General features: G+C 41.0%; 1 protein-coding gene across 10 annotated transcripts in view; it reads left to right on the top strand.

Moving 5' to 3' along the window:
- ELAVL4 (ELAV like RNA binding protein 4) overlaps positions 1 to 20275 on the top strand; it is a 107337-nt gene that overhangs the window by 71786 nt on the left and 15276 nt on the right. For all 10 annotated transcript variants that reach the window (XR_012160495.1, XM_073357764.2, XM_073357762.2 and 7 more), the window contains exon 3: positions 13041 to 13144. Coding sequence is in view for 9 of the 10 variants with exons in the window: in XM_073357764.2 (XP_073213865.1) it covers positions 13041 to 13144 (104 nt within the window). In the remaining variant the exon portion in view is untranslated. The remainder of the gene's footprint in view (positions 1 to 13040; positions 13145 to 20275) is intronic.

Below are 20275 nucleotides of genomic sequence, written 5' to 3'. Positions count from 1 at the left end.
TTCCTAAAAGTGGGGGGCCATCGGCACCTGAAATGTGACCCTACTTCCCGCATCATCACTTCTCCCCAGGACCCCACCCTCGTGCCACCCCTTCTCCCTGCAGCCCTACTCCCGTACAACCTCTTCCCACCGAGACTCCGCCCCTTCTCGCTACTCTCCACCATCCCACCACCTCGCTCTGGTGCCCCTGTTTCAGTTGTGTGCTCCCTGTACATACTGGGTGAGATTTCCAAAACTGGTCAGCAGTGAAGCCTGGTCTACCCCGGGGAGTGGGGGGAGTGAATCGATCTAAATTATGCGACTTCAGTTACGTGAATAACGTAGCTGAAGTCGATGTACTTAGCTCTCCTTACCGTGGTGTCTTCATTAAGACAATGAAGTTAAGTCGCTGGCTGACGCTCCCACGTCGACTCTGCCTACGCCGCTCGTTCCGGTGGAGTACCAGAGTCGACGGGAGAGCACTTGGCAGTCATAGAATCATAGAATATCAGGGTTGGAAGGGACCCCTGAAGGTCATCTAGTCCAACCCCCTGCTCGAAGCAGGACCAATTCCCAGTTAAATCATCCCAGCCAGGGCTTTGTCAAGCCTGACCTTAAAAACCTCTAAGGAAGGAGATTCTACCACCTCCCTAGGTAACGCATTCCAGTGTTTCACCACCCTCTTAGTGAAAAAGTTTTTCCTAATATCCAATCTAAACCTCCCCCACTGCAACTTGAGACCATTACTCCTCGTTCTGTCATCTGCTACCATTGAGAACAGTCTAGAGCCATCCTCTTTGGAACCCCCTTTCAGGTAGTTGAAAGCAGCTATCAAATCCCCCCTCATTCTTCTCTTCTGCAGGCTAAACAATCCCAGCTCCCTCAGCCTCTCCTCATAAGTCATGTGTTCTAGACCCCTAATCATTTTTGTTGCCCTCCGCTGGACTCTTTCCAATTTTTCCACATCCTTCTTGTAGTGTGGGGCCCAAAACTGGACACAGTACTCCAGATGAGGCCTCACCAATGTCGAATAGAGGGGAACGATCACGTCCCTCGATCTGCTCGCTATGCCCCTACTTATACATCCCAAAATGCCATTGGCCTTCTTGGCAACAAGGGCACACTGCTGACTCATATCCAGCTTCTCGTCCACTGTCACCCCTAGGTCCTTTTCCGCAGAACTGCTGCCTAGCCATTCGGTCCCTAGTCTGTAGCGGTGCATTGGATTCTTCCATCCTAAGTGCAGGACCCTACACTTATCCTTATTGAACCTCATCAGATTTCTTTTGGCCCAATCCTCCAATTTGTCTAGGTCCTTCTGTATCCTATCCCTCCCCTCCAGCGTATCTACCACTCCTCCCAGTTTAGTATCATCCGCAAATTTGCTGAGAGTGCAATCCACACCATCCTCCAGATCATTTATGAAGATATTGAACAAAACCGACCCTTGGGGCACTCCACTTGATACCGGCTGCCAACTAGACATGGAGCCATTGATCACTACCCGTTGAGCCCGACAATCTAGCCAGCTTTCTACCCACCTTATAGTGCATTCATCCAGCCCATACTTCCTTAACTTGCTGACAAGAATACTGGGGGAGACCGTGTCAAAAGCTTTGCTAAAGTCAAGAAACAATACATCCACTGCTTTCCCTTCATCCACAGAACCAGTAATCTCATCATAAAAGGCAATTAGATTAGTCAGGCATTACCTTCCCTTGGTGAATCCATGCTGACTGTTCCTGATCACTTTCCTCTCATGCAAGTGCTTCAGGATTGATTCTTTGAGGACCTGCTCCATGATTTTTCCAGGGACTGAGGTGAGGCTGACTGGCCTGTAGTTCCCAGGATCCTCCTCCTTCCCTTTTTTAAAGATTGGCACTACATTAGCCTTTTTCCAGTCATCCGGGACTTCCCCCGTTCGCCACGAGTTTTCAAAGATAATGGCCAATGGCTCTGCAATCACAGCCGCCAATTCCTTCAGCACTCTCGGATGCAACTCGTCCGGCCCCATGGACTTGTGCACGTCCAGTCGATTTATCATGTCTAGGCTAGACGGGATAAATCGACCCCCCGCTGGATCAATCGCTGCCCGTCGATCCAGTGGGTAATGTAGACAAGCCCTGAGTGCTTTTGAACATCAGGCCCATTTTGTATGTTGGTTTGCTTCATTTCATAGATGTTCTGTGATACTTCAGGATGAAAAGCATTGTGCAGTATAAAGCTATAGCCTGAGTTTCAAAGGCACGGAGCATATTCAACTTCCATTTGAATTCACTGGGCGCTGCCAGGGCCTAACATCTTTGCAATTCAAGCCACTAAAAGCTATTATCATACATTAAAACATTGTGTCAAAAATACGAAGGCGAACAAAGCAATTGTTGTTGTAATCTCCCTGCTGTAGTTTACGAAAGCCAGGTTTTATAGCCTAGTGCAGCTTTGAATGGATGATCTTTTTCTTTTAGCTCTTCGTCTAGGGTGGGGTGGGCAAACTACGGCCTGCGGGCTGTTTTAAGTTGGCCCGCAAGCTCCCGCTGGGGCACCGGGTCGGGGGCTACACCATGCGGCTTGGCCCTGCTCCGGTGGTCCAGCCAGGGCTCTGGGACTGCGCCACATGGCTCGGCCCGACTCCAGCCAGGGCAGGGGCCTCACCACATGGCTCCCGGAAGCCACGGCATGGCCCCGCTCTGAGTGTCGGGGGCCGCTCCATGCCTAGGAGCAAAGAAGGGACATGCCACTGCTTCTGGGAGCCGCTTGAGGTAAATGTCGCTCGGAGCCTGCACCCCTGAGACTCTCCCCATGCCTCAATCCTCTGCCCCAGCCTAGGTCCCCCTTCCGCTCTCCAAACTCCTCGATCCCAGCACAGAGTACCCTCCTGCACCCCAAGCCTTTCATCCCCATCCCCACCACATAGCCCGCACGCCCAGCCAGAACCTGCACCCCTGCCCAGCTCTGATCCCCTTCCGAACCCCTCGGTCAAAGCCCAGAACACCCTCCTACACCCCAAACTTCTCATCCCCAGCCCCACCCCAGAGCCCTCACCCCCTCCCGCACCCCAACCCCAATTTTGTGAGCATTCTTGGCCCACCATAGAATTTCTATTCCCCGATGTGGCCCTCAGACCAAAAGGTTTGCCCACCCCTGATCTAGGGCCACCATATTCAAGGCCTAGTTATTCCCTGCGTGAGGCTCCATGAGACTCTAAAACTCATGAGGTGGTTTTGACCTGGTGAGTCTTAAACATTTGTTTCACGTGGGATTATAGGATATCTTCTGAGTTTTTGAACTAGTCTTTTTACTTTCTGATCTTTCTTTTTTCATCTGTTTTTGTACAGCTTCTTGTACCTCCCTCATTGTCATACTATCTGAGCACTTTTCAGCAGTGCATTAAACAATTGCACTAAAATATGTACCATGGGGGGACAGTTGCGACCTGTTTAGTGTCTCTTGTTTGGTAGGGTTTTGTTTTTAAACACACAGCAGTTTGTGTATGATATTAGAGAAGGAATGCGCCTTGCACTTGGAAAGAGAGGTCTTGAGGTTTGTGATGGTCCTTAGTTCCTATGATAGTTCGTTTCACAGTTTTGGACCAGTCTCCCTACCCAGCTCTTTCTCCTGCACAGATGAGCTTTTATCAGATTCCCTCTGGCATTACTAGAGTTTAGATAGTGCTAGAAATTCACTTTCTGTGAGATTTCTTATGGGAGAATGCAACCTTTGCCATTCTAATTGCAGGGCTTCAGCGCCTCTACGGGAGAATTTTCTGAGGGATACCATCCCTTCTGAGCAGTATTTTATGTCAGCGTGTTTGTGTTTTAAACACTGGTGCCTTACTGAAGCTCCCAGCTAGATGTGGTCTTAAACTGTGAGCTTCCCCTTAAGTTTAGTTTTGATGTTCCCAGACAATTAGTGGCTTTTGTGGGAGGGGAGAGTGGGGAGCAGCATATTTGTTTTACCTGAAAATCCCAGGTATCCCTGACCTGTAAGACCCTCCCTTTCTAGTTTACGACTTTTGTTACTAGCATCTACATTTTAACCAGCAATAAGCAGTGCTCTTGAGTTGTAGCTGTACTGCAATCTGCAGGAGAGAGGGTTCAGCATTTCTTGGACACCGGAAGGGTCCTTGCAGCTTAGCTAGCAAAAGCTTGCTGTTCCCCTGGTTTAGAGCACACTGCATCTTGTAAGAGCCTGCATATTAAGAGGGTCTAAAATACTTTAGCTTGGTGGCTCTGGCACTGTGTCTCTATAAACTATAAGGGTTCTCTATTTCAGAGAAGGTTGGTTGGGATTTACTCTGCTTGGGCCCAACCTGCCTTCTGTAACATCTGAGATATGTGAACACTTACAAGTCACTTTCAAAATGGAGCATAGTTATTGCATCAGTAGTACTGGACTATTTCCTGTGGCCTGTTCTTTCAGGAGGTACCATTCTGTGCCCATCAAAAATACATTTGTTTCTTTGTCAGGGACCCAAACTATTCACAGTTTATCTCTCTCCCCCTTTTGGTTTGAGAATAACCCTGAAAATGCTTGCTAAATTTTAGCAGATGTGACAGCTGGACTGTAGTACAAACGGGCTGTCTCTCCATTCTTGGGCAAGCAGCAGGTTCCCTAAACAAACTTCTGTTTACTCTGAAGCAGTTCACGTCTATTTTAAATAGCCTGTAGGGTAATTAGACACTGTGTTAGAAAGCTACATCTGGTACAAGACAAGTAGTGACCTTCACAGTCCGATTATATTGGCTTATGGCAGTGAGGGGCTTATCTTAATTTTCTGATCTTGTTAGCATTGTGTTTCCATACTCTTCTTTCAGTACAGATTCTTTGGATTACAGCAGCTTCCTCTGCCCTTCTGTGAAAGGGATGTAAAGACAGATGGCGTAACAAGTTACTGTGAAAATGGGCACATTTTAGCAGCAAGAATACAGAGGACAAGTGGACTAAACAGGAGGTTTTCTCACCTCCAAAGATTAATCTGAAAAAGAATATGGACAGTGTCTTTGTAGGAAGGAGACACTTAAGATTATGAAAGAGTCAGTAGGCTTCTTCCTCTTTCTGTAGGTATAACCACTCATGGAGGCCATCTGACCAATAAACCATAAGTAAATACTTATGTGAAAGTTTGGTGAGGGATGGCTTAATATAAGATCCTGCACCCTGTGAAATGCCTACTGAGATGTTCTTCCATCAGCTGATACCACAGTAAAGGCTGACTTTTCTGGACCTGTTGCTCATGAGACTCAACAGCGATGTGCGTATTTGTTTGACTTTTTGTAGAACCCTACTTCCTTTCTCAAAGCTCCTCTTAGAGCTGAAGCAAAACAGGATGAAAGGCATTCTCATTCTGCCCAGCTGGCTTAAATAAATGTAGTTTTTTCTGCTGATCCTACTTGAAGGTAAACTTGCAAGGCTTTTTTCTGGTGCTAGATATTTTTCCTGGTTTGTCTTTGACAGTTTGGAGCACTGAATGCTACTTAACTGACCTTTAGGACAAGAACCTTGCAGAACTCACTGCCATCTTCCTCAGGGTAGATGGTTCCTCCCCCCCACCCCCCCAGCCTCTCTTTTTTTTTGGGGGGGGGGGGGTGTATGAGACTGTAGACTGAAAAATTTTGGTATCCAGGATTTCCTTGTGAAAAATCTGGAATGAGGCCTAGGCCAGAGCTTGTTAAAAGCCCCACTATTGACTAGTTGAAACTTGAAGAAGTTCCATTCATAAAACTTACATTGAAGGGCCTCTACTCTTCATATTTGCTTCTTCTTTGTGGTTGCCTAAATTAAGACTTATGCTTAGTTCTTCTCTTCCCTTGGTCTGAATCTCCTCTCCATGGCTTCCCTCTCCTTTTTATGTGATTGCAGTCAGTTTCGCTTTTGGGGAACTCTCATGGCAACTGAAATGATGAAGAACTTGTCAGCACATCTGTGTCTGTGCATTTTGAATGTGTCCATCTCTGTAGTGTCCATAAAAAGAAAAGGAGTACTTGTGGCACCTTAGAGACTAACCAATTTGTTTGAGCATGAGCTTTCGTGAGCTACAGCTCACTTCATCGGATACATCTAGCTCACAAAAGCTCATGCTCAAACAAATTGGTTAGTCTCTAAGGTGCCACTAGGACTCCTTTTCTTTTTGCGAATACAGACTAACACGGCTGCTACTCTGAAACCTGTAGTATCCATGTAACCTTCTGTGAATCCTGTGTCGTCTCCCCCAAAATACAGTGTTTTCGAATGAGATAAGATCATTCTTTGCCATTCCTAATTTTTCCCTGTGCCTCCCTCTTCTTTCCACATCCCCCTAAAGTAAGCTGATCTTTTAAAAAGAATAATAATTAGAAAAAACAGGAATGTGTTTAAAATCCTCTAGAAATATGTTGGGTTTCTCAAGCACTGGATATCCAGAAGGATGGAATGCTAAATATAATTTGGTCTCTTGTATTGCTGGTGTTTTAAAGGGAGCTAGTGCCCTAGCTGCTCTTAATTTTTGTTAAGAGAAAAAAATATGGCATTTTGCAAGCTACTTTTAAACATGTTGAGAGGGCTATTTCATGATTTTTCTTGTTTGCTTGCTGGCTTTCGTTAGGATGTGGTAAAAAGCAGAACAGTCTGTAGACAATGCAAAAAATGTTCTGCCTTTGCTGATTTGTAAGTGATAACTATTAATCAAAAATGGTATGGAGGAGAGGAATACTTTTTTTTTTTTTTTTTTTTTTATTTTTCCTAAACTTGCCTCTGCATTTCCCGGGTGAGTTTGCTGCTTCCACTTGGAGACCAGACCTGAGTTTGAAAGATAATGCTGTGGACTATATTAATGATTTGCTCCAGTGTGTGGAAAGATCCATTGCTCTTGTTCAGATTGTCTAATTATATTACTATAATACCAAAGGGCCTTAACCATGGACCTGAACCCCATTGTGCTGGGTGCTGTACAAACCCAACAAAAAGATGGGTCCCTACCCCAAAGAGCTTACAATCTAAAGATAAGGCAAAAGACAACAAATGGACACTGACAGGGTAGTACAGTGAGACAACATTGGTCAGCATGACACAGTTTTGTCGGAATACCAGAAGCTTAACCGTTATCAAGTTTTTTGTAGGTATCCTGGCATAGGAGAATTTGAAGGAGGCTAGTGAGGTAGCTTTGTAGATGTTTATGGGGAGTTCCTCCAAAGCATAAGGGGTAGCCTGGGAGAAAGCACGAAAGTGTTTGTTTGAAAATGTAACAGGGACCAATGGAAGCTGGTATAATTGGCATCATCTCAGCTGGCCTAATAGGGAAGCAAGTTGAACTTAAGTTTGGCAACAAATCCTTCACTAAATATCACAGGATTAAGTACAGAGGCAGGGGGCAGTGATTGGATTTAAGAAATCGAGCAATGTGTGATGTACAGCATTTCATCTGTAGGGGGTCTCTTTAAATCCCCCAGGTGACATGTGCCTGAATGTGGTTACCATCTGATGACTGTTCGGTGGCTGATGTAAAACGGGTTAGTAGTCTTGGTCCAGTTACTGAAGGGGAGATACTGCATTGCAAGAATAGTGCCGAAGTAATGGACACCAGTTGGCTTTCACATTGACGATTTCGGGAGAACAGCCATGGATTTCAGTTAGTGTCTCACCTCTAGATGGGGGGAGATACAGGGAAGATGTGGTGTAGGGAACCGGGCATTACTAGTATCCATACTATACCTGGTCTTGTGAATAACTAAAGGGTTCTAGTGTCCAGTGCAGACAACCTAGCACTCTTTGTGAATGTGATGAAATTCCCTTTATTTTAAAAAAAAAAAAGGGTGGGGCATACATTTTTGGCTTAATGCTACTCACACGTTGAAGACCAAAGAAAGTCTGATTTCTTCACATGTGGGTTTCAAAAGAGCATCCAGCATGCGGGATGCCAATCTGAAGAGGCCCAGCTTGGCTCAGAGGACGTTGTCTTCTTTTGTTTTGCTTTGAGGAATGGCTGCACTAGAAACTGGAAGGTGAAGGTGGGGCGGGGAGAGAGAACAACAAGCAGGAATAGTAGTAGTACGAAGATCTAGAAATATAACATGCTAGCCCCACCTAATTGTGATGTCTAATGAATTGGTGGATTCCAAAGTACAGAAAACAAGACTCTCAATTTAAGCTGGTGCTGTATGTGTCATGTGTGAATGGACTGCCTGTGCGGAACCCCACTGAGATGCCCAACTGCAGGCTATCTGTTGCCGGATCAGGGCCTAAGAAATGGTTTCCTTTTCAGAACATGCAATAAAAAGATAGGATCAAATTAAATGAAAGCTCATATTTCTTGGCCATGGTTTAGAACAAATCCTCTTCCCCTCCTCCAGTATCCATTTGCAGTGCACATGAATCTAGAATCTATTTTTATTGTCATGAGATTTATTGCTACTGAGAGTAGTTTGAAAAGAATTTATATTTAGCATGATTTGTTCCATTTTTTTGGTTCTTAGCTGTGAATGTTTAGTATACTAAAAGTTTACAGTGTCTGCTAGAAATCTCATATGACCAAGCATAGGTTTTCACAAAATTATTTTTCTGTCGATTTTTCCTTTTGACTCTATTGGCCTGCATTCTGTTGACTGAGGTAGAATTTTTTTTCCCTTCAACATCATTGATATAAAGTATAGACTGCTAAATCATATGGCAGAATGCAGCAACAAAAATTTGGTAATTGAAACAACTGCATCAAGATTGTGGTGGGTTGAGTTTTAATGGTTCATTTCATAGTAAAGCAGTATTTTTCCTTTTTTGGACTCCCTGAAATTAAGTGTTTAGAATGTTGAATAGGTCAACTTAGATTTTTCTTTCTATGAGAAATTTTATACAATATAATACCGCTAATGTAGGAATTAGCATACATGTGATAAAAAACACCATCAGTAGCTTAGGAATAGAAGTTTATGATTAGCTTTTATACATGCATTATCAATCATTTCTTTTGAGGAATTTTGTTCTTTGAACCAGATTATGCAAACATGCAAAGGAGTAATTTTGCTCTTGTGAATTGCCTCCTTCCACTGTAAAGGAAACATCCATGTAGATATCTTTTTGTGTGGAGGATGGCAGATGGCCAGTGCAAAGTAACCTTAATGATGTAACTAAGGAACTCCAGAGAAAGGAATGGGGGGACATGAGAAGCTTTGTTTCCAGGTCAGTGTTGTTCTCCTCTTGTGTCAGCTGTCTTATGTCACTCTCTGCCCTCCCCAAAGTTCCTTTTAGGTTCCTTTTATCTATATTCTCTTCCTTAAAAAGGTATCTATGCAAATGTCTCTGAGAAATGAGGTAATATTTTTTTGTTGGTCCAACTTCTGTTGGTGAGAGAGATAAGCTTTTGAGCCACACAGAGCTCTTCTTCAGGTCTGGAATCATTAGGAAAGGGATAGATAATAAGGCAGAAAATATCACATTGCCTCTATATAAATTAATGGTACGCCCACATCTTGAATACTGCATGCAGAGCTGGTTGCCATAACTCTAAAAAGATCTATTGGAATTGGAAAAGATACAGAAGAAGGCAACAAAAATGATTAGGGGTCTGGAACAGCTTCCGTGTGAGGAGAGATTAATAAGACTGGGACTTTTCAGCTTGGAAAAGAGATGACTAATGGGGGATATGATAGAGATCTATGAAATCATGACTGGTGTGGAGAAAGTAAATAAGGAAGTGTTATTTACTCCTTCTCATAACACAAGACCTAGGAGTCACCAAATGAAATTACTAGGCAACAGGTTTAAAACAAACAAAAGAAAGTGTTTTTTCACACCATGCACAGTCAATCTGTGGAACTCTTTGCCAGAGGATGTTGTGAAGGCCAAGACAATAAGAGGGTTCAAAAAAGAATGAGGTAAGTTCATGGAGGATAGGTCCGTCAATGGCTATTAGCCAGGATGCACATGGATGCAAAACCATGGTCTGAAGTGTCCCTAGCCTCTGTTTGCAAGAAGCTGGGAATGGGCAATGGGATGGACCACTTGATGATGACCTGTTCTGTTCATTTCCTCTGAAGCACCTGGCTTTAGCCACTGTCAGAAGACAGGATTCTGGGTCAGATGGACCTTTGGTCTGACCTGGTATGGCTGTTCTTATGCCCTGTGTGACTCTGGGCAAGTCATTCGGGGCCAGATTCTTAAACGTATCCATAGATATCAAGATAGATAGCTATGTTATATGTTGCAATGCTTAAGTGACTTAGACAGCTAAGTCCCATTTTCAAAAGTGACTTAGGCACCTAGGAGCCTAAATCCCATTGACTTTAATTAGACTTAGGTGCCTAAATACCTTTTAGGATCTGGATCTAAAAGCTTGTCTCTTTTGAGAATGGAACTTAGCCATCCAAGTCACTTAGGCCTCACAGTGCTGAGCAGAGGAACACCTTAATACCTTTGAAAATCTGGACCTTATTCTCTCTCTGCATCAGACAGTTCCCCATGTGTGAAATACTAATTATTTTATTGAGCTCTACCAATGAAAGGTGCTGTATAAGAGCTAGATATTTGTTGTTGTTGTTGTATTTATTTGTATTGCGATAGCATTTACGAGCCCCAGCCCTGGAACAGGACCCTATGGTGCTAGGCGCTGTACAAACACACAACGCAAAGACTGTCCCTGCCCCACAGTGCATTCCCCACTTACCAGAGGTATTGAGGGCAAACATATTAAAGATTGGGAGGGGCCCACCTACAGCTGCAATGGGGTACATATAAATACCTTAGGTCAGGGGTTCTCAAACTTCATTGTACCCTCTTCTGACAACCCTCTTCTGACAACAAAGTTACTACCTGTGTGGGCCAAAGCCTGAGCCCCACCACCCTGGGTGTGGGAGAGCGGGCCGAGGCCCACCGTCCCGGGTGGGCAGTGGGAGAGCTTGGGCTTCTGCTTCAGCCCTGAGTCCTAGCAAGTCTAACGCTGTCCCTGCTGACTCCATTAAAATTGGGTCCTGACTCACTTTGGGGTCCTGACCCACAGTTGAACCGCTGCCTTAGGTAGACACAAAACAGTGGGGAGAGGTGACATCAAAAGTATTTCTTATGCTATTTATGCTTCTGGTTCTTTGCTCAGTTTAACTTTTGGTTAATGCAGGCTAACTGGGGTTGAGATATATTTGTTGAGATGAATTTAGCCATTCAGGAAGAATGGGTGTGTTTTGTGCTTGTACTTCTAGTCCTAGTGAATGGAAGCGCTCCCTTGATGTATGTAATTTAAAATAGCAATTTCCTGTCTGTAACACTGTATGTGGTCATAGTAGCTGTGAAATAAAGCATTTCTGTGGGTTTTTAAAGGTGTGCTGCAATATCTGTGTAAGCCTTAAAAATTGAGCACCTTGATCTGATTTTTAGAAGACCGAGGAACTCTTATTATATATGGATTATGCAACACAACATTTCTTGGGTTGTTTTTTTTTTCCTCCCCAAATTCAGTAGGCCAAATGCGCTTTCTCTCTGCGACAAAGTAACAAGGTTTTTATGTAGCAGAGATGGAATCCCTCCACCAGACTAGGGCATAGGTCCTCGTGTGCAGGATGCTTTGTGACCTCTGCTTTCTCCATGCAGGTGTGTGAGAAGGAGCTGGGTAGCTACTTCTGCATTATTACAGTGAGAGCCCCTATGGAGTACAGGTTTTAGAGTGGTAGCCGTGTTAGTCTGTATCAGCAAAAATAACAAGAGGTCCTTGTGGCACCTCAGAGGCTAACAAATTTATTTGGGCATAAGCTTTTGTGGGGTACAGTTTTCACAGTCTGTTATCTCTCTCTCTCTCTCCCTGTGTGGGCTTTTCACAACCTTTCTTCCTCTTACCCCTCTTGAGCAGAATCAGGATGATTCCTCTGCACATTGGACCCCATGTGCAGGTAGGATTTGGACCTAGCATTTTCCAAATTCATTAAAGTATATAACAGTGGGTAAGATTCAAGAAAATGCCTGCCTCCTGAGAATTTTTTTTTAACCCTTGTTATCTCTACATGCCCAGTAAATGTCTGTGGTTTTAAAAAAAATACAACAAATCATTGCATTTTCCAAATATCCAAAATAATTTAAATATGGCACATAAGACCGAGGAATTTGAAAGCCTGAGTGCAAAATCTGCTTGTGTGTTGCTGTTGTCTTTCGTGTTCTGTTAACATTCATATTGTAAAATCATTGGGAGAAAGGTCTAATATTTTTTGGCGTAGCTTTTGGTTATGTTATCCTACTCCATTGCAGACACTTAGTTGTCCTTGCTGTATGTGTATATGTATAGCGTTAATAATAGTACATCACTAGCTCCATGTTACTAAACCGAGTTGTTAAACCAGGTCTCCTCCTCCTCCTACAAACATAAACACAGACATTACCAGTAAAACAGAAGCTGTTGAAATGATTTGGCTGCTAAAATGTGCTCCTGCCATCCGGATGCAGCAGCAGTTGTACCGTATTGTCTTTGCCGGCATCACCAACATACTAAAGAAAACATAATGTAAGAGCTTATCCTGGCACGTGATAGTCTGTCCTTTCTTTTCAGTTCTGCATTGCCAGTCACAAGTCAATAACACAATATAGAAAGTTTAAGTTGATTTTACAACCAACTGATCAATGTGTTTTGGAGGGATCTGGTAAAATATGAGGCTTCTGAACTTTCACATTATGAAAACCAGACAGACTCTATAAACAATGGCATGAGGAGCATTTATTTTTATTTCATTTTAAATGGGAACCATGTTGCTTGAACAGCTGATCCTCTAGTTTGTTACAAACTCAACACAAAGCTATTAATTGTGTTTATCTAATTCCATTGATATCAACACGTTACATGCTTTTCAGATAACTTGTAGAAAAGCATTTTTTTGGCTTTTTTTTTTCTTCTCCCTTTTAGGTATGTACATTGGAGTGGCTATTTAAAAATTTTCTGTTAGTTTCCACAGAATGGAATGGTGAAAAACTGACACCCTGCTGTATGTAGAGAGTCTAGGTGGAAGTGTGGTGAAAACAAACAGGAGAAGAGAATTTTGATTCCACATTTGGAAGTCATTCATGTGCTGAAAAGATACTGAGTCCTTTTTTGTTTTGTTTTGTTTCTTATGTTTCAACAGGGCAGAGTTTAGGGTATGGATTTGTTAACTATATTGATCCAAAGGATGCAGAGAAAGCCATTAACACTTTAAATGGACTCAGACTCCAGACCAAAACCATAAAGGTAAGAGAATACAAAGAGCCTTTTGCTAAATTTAGGAAGAGCAGTAAGTAGTTAAGACAGTTTTTGGAAATCTCATTAGTATTTTAATGTAAAGGGCACAGCTAACTAGCAGTTCCTTAAAACAAAGGATGTATGGCAGATGGAATCTTTTTTTCTTTCAAACTGCTACTATTTTTATTTATTGGGGGCGGGGAAACCCTTGTCAAGCTTTCTAAAGCGTTGTAATGGGATTTGAAGTTAGGATAAAACAGCCATTGAGAGAACATAACCCATAAAAATCCATAGAACAAAGGTGTAATATACAGTTGTATCATTCATAAATGACCACAACACATGTTGTGTTAATTACAATTAATTTGGCATGTGATTATCAAACATTCAGTTCATAAAAGGCATCCTCTAATCAAGATACACTTCTTCCCAGTTAAGTGCCATTTTCAAAAACAGGTTTCAGAGTAACAGCCATGTTAGTCTGTATTCGCAAAAAGAAAAGGAGTACTTGTGGCACCTTAGAGACTAACCAATTTATTTGAGCATGAGCTTTCGTGAGCTACAGCTCACTTCCACAGTACTCTCTTTCAAGGGTTATTCTTCCAGTGTCACTGTTCTTTGTTTGATTCACGTTCCCCCAAAGGGACTAGAGATCAAGTAGAAGCCACCCAGTTTGTTATGCAAACATGCCATTAGTTTCTCCCTGGTTTCCTCAGTGGTCCGAGCAAATTTTTGCACTGTAGAATTTTTTAGTGTATCTCTGATTTCAGACATGTAGCCTCTGGATCTGCTCAGTTAATCAATCACAAGCAAAAATGTTGAGCTTTAAGAGAACAAGAGACTAATTATTGAGATTATATATAAAATATTCTTTCCAAAATTCATCTTGCAGGAGCAAGACCATCACACATGTATGTATTTGTACCATGTACCAAAATCCTTACAACAGGTTTTTATGTAGTTAAGGTTTGTATTTATTTAATTTATCCAAATTTGTAAAGTAAAACAATAAAACTATTCTTATCAACTGCAGCAGATTGAAATTTAATGCTGAGATTCAGCAATTTATTCATTCCACTTATAAAGTTGAGCTGCAGGTTGCTCTCTACATTTATCTTAAAGGGACACTGACAAGATAAATATCATAATTTTAAAAAAACATGTTCTTACCAGTTTTCTAAATGCCTTAGATTTAAAACTCAAATAATCATAGAATATCAGGGTTGGAAGGGACCTCAGGAGGTCATCTAGTCTAACCCGCTGCTCAAAGCAGGACCAATCCCCAACTAAATCAACATCTAGTTTACTTCCTACTTTTAATGCTGTGCATTTACTACTTGCATATTAGACACTTTGTCCCAACTAGCTAAACTCTTTTTTTTTTAGTTAAATTTCTATTTTTAATCGCTTTCACTTTCTGGTTCTCCTGAGGAAGAACTGTGCTGTTGTATTTGAGTTTCCTGTGCTGTTGGGGAATGTCAACTGCAAAAGAATGTTTTTAATTTTTCCATGTTTCATGAAACTACTTAATTTGTTATGCTTTTCTGACTTTTCTTAAATAGTTTAAATTCACAATTATTTTATTTATGTGTCCTTCTAAGGAGTTACAACTTCTGCAGTAAAAGTTTGTTTTAGGAGGAACTTGGTACACCACACATTTCTGGAACAGTGTTTCTTTAATATAAGTTTTTTAAAATACATATTAAAATTGTATGGAAACAGTTTACTGGTTTTTGGTTTCTTTTTTGCTTATAAATAAGTTATTAATTACTTTGATTTCACAAGTGAAATTCTGTTGGAATTTTGAAAGCAGTTAAAATTTAATACCAAACAAGGAAACAAGTCAGTTTTATATGCATAGGAGTTGTATACATTTTACAAGGATTAGTAGAACATGTACAGTCTTCAAAATACACATTTTAAATAGGTATTAACAAAGACGCCCGAATTAATCTAAAGGAGCCTTATTTTTTAATGTCCACACTTTGTTGACTGTAACAATATCATACAAGCAATAACACACAATAAGGGATGCATACTTTTTGGGCAGTTTGAATACAGCTTGGAATTGTATCTATTGCAAATAAAATGCACCCAAAGAGTGTTTGAAGTAGCAAAATGGCCTTTTATTAAACTTCCCGCCCCGTCCCCACAAACCCTTTTAAGTCCATGGTAAACCTATCCTATTACTGTGTTTATTAATTCTCTTAAATAGGCCCTTTCTTCCAAGTGTAGAACAGTTTGGAGGCTTCACAAAGTTGAAGTTGTTGAGGTGTGAAGAATATATTTTCAGTATCCTCTCCAACTCCCATGACAGTTAACTATATTGGAGGAAACTACCTCTGAATTCCATCTTGGAATCCAAATACTCTTGCAAAGCCGCAGCAAATCATATTCAATAAAGTTTTAGACGACTTTACTTTGTTCCACTGTCCCTTCCATCCCACTCCCCATTTCACATTGTGCCACCGCTTACAACAGGATCACTTTTGTTTGTTTTTATTATATTTATTCTTTTTATTTATATATTGGATTAATGCACAAAAATATAAACGCACCTAACTAATGCTCTCGGTGCCATTTGCAGATCTTTAATAATGCAATCGGTACTTAAAAATTCCTTTTTTAATACACAGTTCCTTTGCAGACTGGAAAATTAATTTGATTTAATTAAACAGTAGCATAAAATTTAAAACAAAAGTACTGATTACTTTTGCAGATTGTGTCATAGATTTGATTGTATTTTTTTAAGGCCAAGAGAGGGTCATTATCATGTAATCTGACCTATTTAGGGCCAGGTTGAGCCTTCGGTCAGTGGCAATGTAAGGTGTGGAATGTAGCTGGACACCTCCCCAGGGAAGACGTTTCCTTTATTATCTCTTCCTCTTTACCAAACACAGATTTTGTCCTTGTACAGCCTCCTGTGCTCCTACACCCAGAACCAAGGTCTGGGGAGGCTATCTAGGAGTATGTGGCTGAATAGTGTTTTCACTCATCCTCTTGCCCCTGCATAGCTGTGTAAGGCTGGGAAACAATCTGACCCTGAACAGGGTCATTTTTAAAAGCAAAGGTAGAAGTTCAAGTGCAAAAACATTGTACACACAAGAAAAGTTACAGATCCAGCCGTCTGCACAGAATTCCAGGTGGACCTCAGGCTCTGGGAGGGGGTTGTTTTTCTTTTAATTTGTTTTTTAAATTTTTGGCTTTAAATCTTGTGTTTAATGAAGTACTAACAAATTGAAATTTAGTCCTTTAAAAAAAGAATCAAAATTAGTTCAGGTACTACACCTGTCCTTATATCCCAGTCTTCTCATGTTTATGGATTTACAGTTGAATTTTTTGGCTGGTTTTTTTTAATGTTCTTCTCTCACCTGATACTTATGAGAGACCCATGTAAACAAGAGAAATTTTTGACTCTGCAGGGGAATCAACAAAACTGACTATGCACAATCTGCTGTCAAATGTACAGAATATATTAATTGAAGATTTAGATTTTTGTCTTTAATCTTTTGGTGGTATTATAAGTAATCCCTTTTATCAATAAGAGCTAAAATATTCATATTTAAAGGTTTTGTTCAATGTCCTTTATAAACAAAGCTTAGAGGAGATTGTTTAGCAGAATATCTGTTCCAGGGGAAGAGTCCAGATAATGGATGTGCATGTATATTCATGTATTTAGGTGTAGATGATTTTATGAGCGGTAATCCTATTCAGCTAATCATATTGCATATTTCAACAAAGCTCTTTTATATTATTGTCATCATTTTGTGAGGGAGGGGACATTATATATAGTTGCAGTGAAAACTTCTATGTAGTTCCACAAAACACTTTTGGGTTAATGAAGATATGTCTCATGTTTGAAACAAATCCATCTGTTGGAGATGGTATCCATTTTAAAAAGATTAATTTTGTCCATCCAAGAAAGTGCAATGGAAGCCTATTTGTAAAGGTCACTGCTAATGTTGAAGATTGGCTAGAAGTTGAATGAAATATCAGAAAGGAAGCTAGATGTACTCTGCATAACCTACAGATTGCTTAAACTCCTGAGCGCTGAATAAAATGCATAACATTTAAGATGATGTGGAGGAAGTGTTTCATAATGTTCTCAAATGATTCAGAAGATCTGAACGTTATGTTTAAGGGCATTAGAATAAGGAGGGGATACAGAACGTTGAAGGGAGGTTTGAAATCAAAAGACAAATATTGTCTACCGAACGCACAGTCCTATTCACTTTCCGTTGCCCTACCTTGAGAGAAATAGATTTCCTCCCTCCCTGGCAGAAGTAAGCAGTGTGCTATCTCATGAGAACAAATAGAAGAGGTGCAGGGGGAGGTCCTGACAAATAGGCAAAATTTGAGCTAACATAAAGAACCAGCCTGGCCTAAATTCCTGATTCCTGCCAGTATAATCCAGTTTTAAACGTCTGTGCTTAGAGACAGATTCAACACCCAAAACCATTCAGTGTGGTCAAAGGCTTTTTGTGCATCTCAAGTTACTACAATTTCAAGCTTTTTGAAAATAAAGTTAATAGTGCAGTATACATGTGCTGATATTTAATACTTTCTAGTGTTAGAAATGTTTACTATTGCTAAACTCTGTTTTGTGTAGGTCCCCGGGACTGGGGGTGTTGATGATGATGGTGATGATGTTAACTTAAAACACATAGAATAAAACATTGGCAAAGACCAGAAAGATTGATTAGCTACTTTACTGTTGTGTTTCTCTACAGCGAATGTGGCAGCATTACTTTAAAATGTTAATGTATTTGTGTTAGTTTTTTTCACCATGCCAGATTTTAAAATCACTTGCACACTCAGACCTGCCTGTACCTTACTGCAAGGCAAGCTAATAATAGCAGTCCCCAATCCCCTTCACACCCAGTCATGCTGAAGAGAAAAAGTTGGCTATGAAGCATGCCCAAAAGGTTAACAAATGATGACTCAGGCAGACCAAGGATTTACAAAGCCACAAATGCTCTGCCAGCAGCACCCAATCCCCTTCAGATTGAGGGTGGGCTTCTTGTCATAGCTGCAGCAGTATGTTACAAGGAGAAAGGAGGTCCCTCATGTTACCAGGTCCCAAACCATTTAGAGCTTGATGGGTTAAAACCAACATAGCGAACTCCAGCCAGAAATGTATTGGCAGCCTGGTGATGCTAATTACAGTGTGCTGATGATGTGTGCCTTCTGCATGATGCTTTGCTAAATAAGTGGGTGCTTCCATTTTGCACTAGCTCCAGTTTCCACATGGTCTCAATATATAATCCCCATGTAGAGCACATGGCGGTAATCTAACCTCCAGGTGACAAAAGCATAGATAATTGCAGCAGGGTGCTCCCTTGGAAAGTGGTGGTTGAACATACCAATTGACGCTCTCTTAATAATGATGGCGTTTCATTCTGAAATAGGGTGACAGCACCTAAGGTGCATTTAACCAATCTGTTGAGTACATTTAGCTGCACTCAGACACCCTACTTCTTCCTCCCCAACCCCAGAAAAGCTTTATAAGTATTGGGAGGGATAAGGGAATGAATGGGCGTTTGTTGGTTTCTCTTTATGAAAATTCAGATTACAGGCTGCAGACTTGGCGGATAGCTTTTCCCCACCTGTTCCTTTTAAAATTAAATGTATTTTTTTCCATTGTGTAGCAGATGAGTATTAGTCATAAAAGAGAGACTTTCTGCTATGATTGTAAAACCATGGTGATAAAATCTCAGACAAAAAACTTTAAAGATACTGCAGATCTCAGAAAACTTACTAACTTACTTACTGGTTTTTTGGTCTTTGAGAGAAGGCTCTGTCTGTCTAACCTTCTGGACTTTGTGATGCTCATTAACATTCTCTTTCACCCTTCTTTCTGCCCATAGTAGCATTGTCGCTATAACGAAAGGGACCTTTTCAGTGCTTACGTTCATGAAGATTCTAATTTGGCTTCGCTGCATTCAACATGCACCAGAGAGTCTTTATCTCTCAGTTTTGTGCATCTGCTCTAATTGAGATCTCTTACTTCCTAACTGCTTCACTTTTGCCAAGGAGTCCTTTCCATTCGACGCATCATGAGCAATTATTTCTCTTAGCACTGTTCTTGATGTTTCCCAGAGTGCTGCCTGGTCATTATCTATGGATAGCCTCCCTGAAGTGATGGGACAGACCCTTCTTTCTTATCTATAATCATAATTAATCTCAATAAAGCTGCATTGAAATGCCAAGTGTAAAACAACTCAGACCCCAAGGAAAAAAGAGTAGTCTTATGGGATGATGATGCTCTGGCTCTTGGACAGGAATGACACAAACATGCAAGGAATTTGGCCAAATCAGTAGGGGGGGTTTTTTCTGCAGGGTATTTTCACAAATCTGGATTTTGCAAGAGTTAGAGCATGCAACTGGAAATGTGGAGGCAAGGATTCTGTTCCTTGGAATTTCTAAACATTATATATGACAATTTCCTAACTTAAAAAGTGTTGCAGCCAACATGGGGAAATTCTTTAAAGATAGATAAAGAGAAACTGATCACAGAATTAAAACTAATGGTAGCTTAGGTTCAAGTGATCCTGACTCCATCACTTTTATAATATGCAACCAGAATAAAGTCCAGAACAATATTTATAGTTGGCGCTTTAATAGGGCCAGTTTCACAAAGTGGAAAACAATTATGAGCCAAATCAGCTGGGATGAAGAAATTATATTGAATGATAATTGGCAATCATTTAAGAACACCTTAGGAGATGCCCAAAATCCCATAATCAACAAGGAGGCCATAATGGTTTAAAAAAAAATGTGATTTAGAGGGGAAGTGAAGGCAGCTATAAAAAAATATTGTAACAAATGGAAATAAGGGAAAGTGGATAGTAATGAATATGATAAAGTGCATTGTAGCTCACGAAAGCTTATGCTCAAATAAATTTGTTAGTCTCTAAGGTGCCCCAAGTACTCCTTTTCTTTTTACCTTTTTAAAGCACTTTGAGATCTACAAACAAAATACATGGACTGAGTACCAAGTGTTCATTTATTTTTTTATTCCAGTGGGGTCTACTAGCGGGATTTTTTGGGAGAGTGGGCATGGTGTAGTATTCCAGTAGCAGGTTGATGCCTCAGCCAAATCGGACCCTGTTGTGCTGGACATATGCCTAATAAAGGACA

This window comes from Lepidochelys kempii, chromosome 8 (genome assembly GCF_965140285.1).
Source record: "Lepidochelys kempii isolate rLepKem1 chromosome 8, rLepKem1.hap1, whole genome shotgun sequence".
NCBI lineage: Eukaryota > Metazoa > Chordata > Testudines > Cheloniidae > Lepidochelys > Lepidochelys kempii.
The sequence above is the reverse complement of the archived record's forward strand: the minus strand, read 5'-3'. Positions and strand labels throughout refer to the sequence as shown.